General features: G+C 40.4%; 1 protein-coding gene across 3 annotated transcripts in view; it reads left to right on the forward strand.

Annotated features, from left to right (window-relative positions):
* The window catches only part of LOC119504337 (zinc finger protein 609-like), a 99,955-nt gene extending 94,170 nt beyond the window's left edge, over positions 1–5,785 (forward strand). For 2 of the 3 annotated variants that reach the window (XM_037796419.1, XM_037796408.1), the window contains exons 7-9: positions 972–1,352; positions 1,567–1,645; positions 3,723–5,785. In XM_037796419.1, the coding sequence (XP_037652347.1) occupies positions 972–1,352; positions 1,567–1,640 (455 nt within the window). In that variant the 3' untranslated portion in view covers positions 1,641–1,645; positions 3,723–5,785. The remainder of the gene's footprint in view (positions 1–971; positions 1,353–1,566; positions 1,646–3,722) is intronic. The other variant, XM_037796425.1, reaches the window with a different exon arrangement.
* The last annotated feature ends 215 nt before the right edge of the window (positions 5,786–6,000 follow it).

A 6,000-nucleotide genomic window follows, 5' to 3' on the forward strand; every position in this document is an offset into this window, starting at 1 on the left:
CCTTCATATCTATATAGGGAGAGGGTCCTCTTCACGGAGTCCACCATTTCTACAGTAGCACAAAACGGACAAACCAAACACTGGCTCTAGAGAGAGCATTTAGTGTTTCTAAGTTACCTGAAGGCCACCGTAGTTCTCCGACATGTTTGTGAAACTGCGGTAACGTGAGCCACAGAGTGCAAAACCGTGGTACCGCCAGCCGCCATCGGACTTCCGTTGCGCCTAAAGTAGTGTTATTATGGTAAGGATGACCTCTGAGCAAGGCGAACAGCGTTACCACGGTTTTGCACTCGGCGGCTCACTTCACCGCAATCTTGGAAAGGGAGGAGTGAGAGGAGGGGTACTCAGTTGGTTGCAATCTGCAACCACAACACTAGATGCTGCCAAATCCTACACACTGTACCTTTAAGTTTTGTTGCAGAAATATTGAAGGGGTTTGCAAAATCCACAAATTCCTGGATCAAATTCCTTATATATGTAGCCCAAAGAATAGTACATGTGTATACTAAATGTGGAATAGATAAATAAATACTCAAGTTTTTATTACACCAACATGGCTGCTGATTCACCAGCAGACATGGCAACCGTACTATTGATAGCTTGCGAAGAGAAAAATGGTGGTCTTATGCCACGTTCCTTGAAATGAAGTGGAAATGCTACATGTTGCAGTTGTGGTCAACCCCATTGCAATATTTACATGTGGTTTTTTTTTAATTTTCAAGATCAAAATGATCCCATGTTGAGAACATATGCTGCTACTAGACTGTTAAATGTCAGTACCTGGATTTTAAGTAGTTGATGTGACATTTCATCCAGAAGTCAAAATGGACTAGTTGGTGACCTGAAATCAATTGTTAACTATTCAGCTTGATTGATGTGAGCATTAAAGAAGAATAGTCAATCATCAATTGTCCCATTTGCTTTCCACAAAAACCTAATTTTGAACCATCGATATTCTTCATCACTCTCAGGTTCGTACCTTCCTGGAGGCTATCCGTTTTCTCCGTATGGCAGCAAAATGGCCGGAGGTGATGAAGGCGGCGACAAATCTCGCGCCAGCCCCACTGTCACCAAAACGGCGGCGGACTCCAAAGCCCTGGATATCCTGCATCAGCACGCCAGCCAGTACAAGAGCAAATCCCCCACAGTAGGTGACAAGCCGCCCCATGAGAGGGAGAGGGAGCAAGACAGAGGAGCCGGGGGAGAGCGAGATCGGGAGAGGGAGCGCGAGAGGGAAAGAGAACGAGACGTGGACCGACCACGTTCCTCGCCCTCCCAGCGCATCATGCCCTCTCACCACCACCTGGGATACCCCCTGCTCTCAGGGCAGTATGACCTGTCCTACGCCACAGGTCAGTCCTCCCATCTCTGCTGTTTGACAATAGATTCACGACACTGAATGTTATGTACTTAATAAGGTACTATATATGTAAAGTAGATTAATGCCAGTTAGATTAAAAAAGCTCCACAGTGCAGAATATTTACTGTAAGTAGATGCAGACTGTTAAATTAGCAATCAGCCATCTAAATTCAGAACCTAAATAGGAATTTTCCAACTCGCCATAGGTCTCTCCTCATCCGCTATTGTTGCCAGCCAACAAGCAGCAACCCCCTCCCTCTACCCACCACCGCGGAGGTGAGAACGGTAAGTCCCCCTTAGTTGGAGAGACAAAAGACTGATGGTGAAAACAAAACACAAACTGACAGCAGTGTTTGCAAAAACCCGACAAATGCAGGTGGCAGACGTCGTGCTTCACATGCGACAAAAATATATAGGTTATGAGCACCGGCACAGATGATACAACCGGTTGTTTCTTTGTCCTGGGTTTATTTGATTTGAAGAGAAAAGAACACGCTGCTCTCTACCACATTTTCTGTTGCCGACTCAGAGGCAGCAACCTGTAAAGAAAACAAATCCTGGCCAAACAAAGCCCTCGCTACTCTGCTGCAATCTAGCACAATATGCAGTGCAGCATTTAGCCCCTCAGCTCATCCATCCTAAGTAGGTCCTCTGAGGACAAGTGGATCACAGTGTTGATAATAGAGACGTGGAATGAGCCCGCCAAGGCGCCAAACCAGAGCAGCCTGCACTGACATCTAGTGGCAGCTCTTTGACATGACATTTGATAAATAAATGATTGGTGTTGATTCAACTTTATGGTCATTTTGGAGGATGCAGTTTGCTGTTCAGAGGTGATTCAATTATTCAGCCTACCTTCATTGATATAAATGGGGTGGAGGAACTTGATAATGGTGTCACATTTTATTTTTTTTACCAGTTTTATATTGTATATGGACATATACTAGGGATTCTTTTATTTATTTATTTATTTTTAGATTTTATTTGAATGCCCTTCCTCCCCTTTTTAATTTATTTTTCTTATTTATTTTTATTTATTAATATTATTAGGATATTTTGCGTTATTGTTGTTATGCCTTGTCTGTCCATATGTGCGTTGGGGTTTGTATGTATTGTACGATATAACTAAAAGACAATAAATACAGTGGGTGGACAAAATAATACAAAGTTAGTATAATGTAATTCAGCTAAAAAGCACCACAAACTACATCCTCTAAAATAATCATTAAGTTGAATCAACACCTCTCTAGAGCAGATTGAACAAAAACTGAACATTATATCCTTCATGAAAGTGCAATTTATTACAGGACTGTTGTACATTAGTTTTAGCTAATAGGTGTAAACTGGTAACTGAGTTTAGGTTGAAGATTGAATACGTTCAAATTAATAACACCCAGTGGTGGAAGGGGTATTCAAATCCTTTACTTAGAAATAACACAAAAATATATTGCATTACAAGTTAAAATACAGTGGTGTTATCAGTAAAATGTACTTCAAGTATCAAAAGTAAAAGTGCTCATTATGCAGACCGGCCCCTTCCAGAGTGGGACGTTAATGTATACATTATATTATTGCATTACTATTATAAAACAGTGTTTTAATGTTGTAGTTGGTCAGAAAATATGTTTTATGTATAAAAGCATCACATTTTTTAAGATCATATATTTTTGTTTGTAAAATATTAATCTATAAAGTAACTAGTACATATGGTTCTCAAATAAATGTGATAGAGTGAAAAGTACAATTATTCAGAAATGTAGTAGAAGTAGTAAAGGTGCTATTGATAACTTTGATAACATTCAGCCACTAGATGTCTCATTCTCCCCCGTTACATTGCATTCACTTTACAACAAGTCGTTGCCAGACACTTACTGTCAATCTCAGCCATTTATCTGTTTTTTCCACACTAACTTACGACGCAGAGATACCACGTGATACCAACGTTGTTTTACTATTGACTCACAAGACTTGTTAGAAGTGTGAACCGAACGTCAGATATCTTCCATAAATATAAACAAAACATAGATTTTTGGACCCGCCAAGATTTTAAAAATTATTAATTCACAGTCAAATCATTTTTTTCAGGAAAAGTCCTACTTTTATTTGGCACCTTTCTAAAACCTCTGTGGATGTGTTATTTTTTAAAAATGATTTGTCTACATAAAAATGTTACCAATAAGACCTTTAAGTAACCTAAAGTGAAAAATGTCAGAATTGATCTTAAGTACAGCACTGCCTGCCTCGTACAGAGAAGAGTTACAGAAGTGTATAAAGCTTTTATGAATCAGCACCATGTGATTTCTGTATTTTATGTAAATGATAAAGTGATCTGGTAATAAATAAGTCTTTCTTTCTTTCCCAGGCAAACCTGACCGTCACACCTCAACCCTGCAAAGATTCATGTGACTGGCTCATGTGAGAAGAGAATCTCCCGGGTGTTACCTTTTAGACATCAGTTGAATGGTGTTTCTATATTTTTAGTTCTTCTGCCCCGAGGCTCGGCAGATTGTCGTTTTTTTTGTCCTCCCCTCGTAAATGACCCCAAATTTTCCCAGACCTTGGACTATAACAGGACTGATAATAACCCAGGTTCAAAGCCATCACTCTGCCTCACCACGCAGAGGAAACACCAACCCGCTGATTATCTAGTCTTTGCACTGTCAACAAATACAATGCAAGAAGAGACTATTGGACTGCCAGAACAGCTTTTTTTGTTGTTGTTTTTTTTTCTTTCTTTGACTGCATTGTTTTTTGTCACGCAGAAAGAAGTTGGCAGGGGATTTTGATGAGTTGGGTGGCTGACGGGAAAGGGGAGTCAAACTAAATTAAAGACTGAAAAGAAAAAGTGAATCATATTGAAATGATTTCAGCTCTACGTCTTTGGCTTATTGTATGCCGTGAAACAACAGTATATCCTTAACTTGACAAATGTTTGGCTATATTTCGTGGGGGAGAGGGAATATGGCAACAGCTGCTTTCTTCAGAGACTTGAGAGCCTGAGACTGAAGTTTTTTTCATTTTTCCATCATCATTGTCAATTCCCATCCTCTTCGAACCCTCAGTTCTTGTTTCAGGGATGATGTCGTCATGTTTTTTGCGAAGGGACCGCACACACCTCAATGGAGAATAAACACTATTCATGTTTTCTTTTCTCAGTAATACTTCACCTCTGCTCCATATCATTGTGTTCATCCTTGAATGTGTCTGATGCTGGTATGAGTCCTGTTTTTCCTCACAAATGAAAGGGTCACATCTGTCGTTACGCTCAAGACGGTGAAGCCACATCAGCAAGCGATGAATTTACTTGGCGTTGTCGTCACCACGTTTGGCCACTTGTTGATGTTTTTACTGTAAGGTTGTGCTTCGTTCAGCTCGCCACATTTGATTTTCTGTAAACAATGTGAAATCTCACTCAACTCATGTATTTTTCTGCTGTAATATAGACTTTTAGCCGACTTTTTTGTGCATAAATGTTTATATTTATCCCAGCACGCAACTGTTTAAAAGCTGTCACTGTTAAATAGCTTTCAGCCTTCACAGCGTTTAACATTATGTGCTCAGATCATTGTTTCCCAGCTGTGCTTCTTCTTCACCCCAGCTTTGATTGTCTTGCTGCACTTTTTTCTTTTTTATTCTCTTGGCCTCAACACATCACAGGCTTGGTTCACATTCATCCCAACATGCACCGTGCAATTAGACTGGATCCAGAACTCTGAATCGCTCCACATCTCAGATCTTTCTCAGCGATTCAATGTGCAACTCAAACTGAAAAATAACATGGTAAATCAGTTTGATTTTCAGGCTCTCAAAAGGGTCAAAATGTTCTCTTGGTGCTTCGCTTGCTCCTGTGGCTTCACTATAACACACGTTCACCTCGGACAGTCAGCGTGGGTTTCTTACCAGCGGCGAGCTTTGGATCGACTGGGCCAATGAGTCTGATGCCTCAGACAAACTGCTTTCTTTGTTCAGTTGCCGTCTGTGCTGTTAGGTCAACATACTGGCACATTAAACATGAGAGCATGAAACGAACCCCCCAAAAAAGCTTTCAGCTGCTACTGTTACATGAACCAGTCTGATGCAGACCATGAACTTAAAGGACCAGTGTGTAGGATTTTGTGGCATCTAGTAGTGAGGTTGCAGATTGCAACCAACTGAATACCCCTCTCCCCTCCTTTTCCAAGCCAACCCTGTCTTCTACAAAATTACGTTCCCATACAACTAAACTGCATTCTCAATTACGTTTTGTGGGAAACTTTTTTCTCCCAGATTACGATCACAGTTTTAAACCGTTTTAAACATGAGGTTAACGCATAGACTAGATAGACAACCAAACGCTGAATAAAACATTTTTAGGAGAGCAAAAAGGTTATAATTAACTTTCATGAACTGAAAACACACTGTGAAAGGGTTTGAAAGTTCAAAGACGAAAACATAGACAACTCCCAGACCGGACAACGCCTTGGTAGCGACCTGTCAATCACAAGGTAGCCCCGCCCTAAAGCATCCCCTGTTTTATGGTCTATTTGACTCTAAATAGGACCATAATTTACTAAATGAACATCATGCTGTATTGAAGAAGACTTGAAACTAGCGATTGAGACTATAAACTCATGTTTACAATGTTTACTGAGGTAATAAAT

Source organism: Sebastes umbrosus, chromosome 2 (assembly GCF_015220745.1).
Source record: "Sebastes umbrosus isolate fSebUmb1 chromosome 2, fSebUmb1.pri, whole genome shotgun sequence".
NCBI classification, from domain to species: Eukaryota; Metazoa; Chordata; class Actinopteri; order Perciformes; family Sebastidae; genus Sebastes; species Sebastes umbrosus.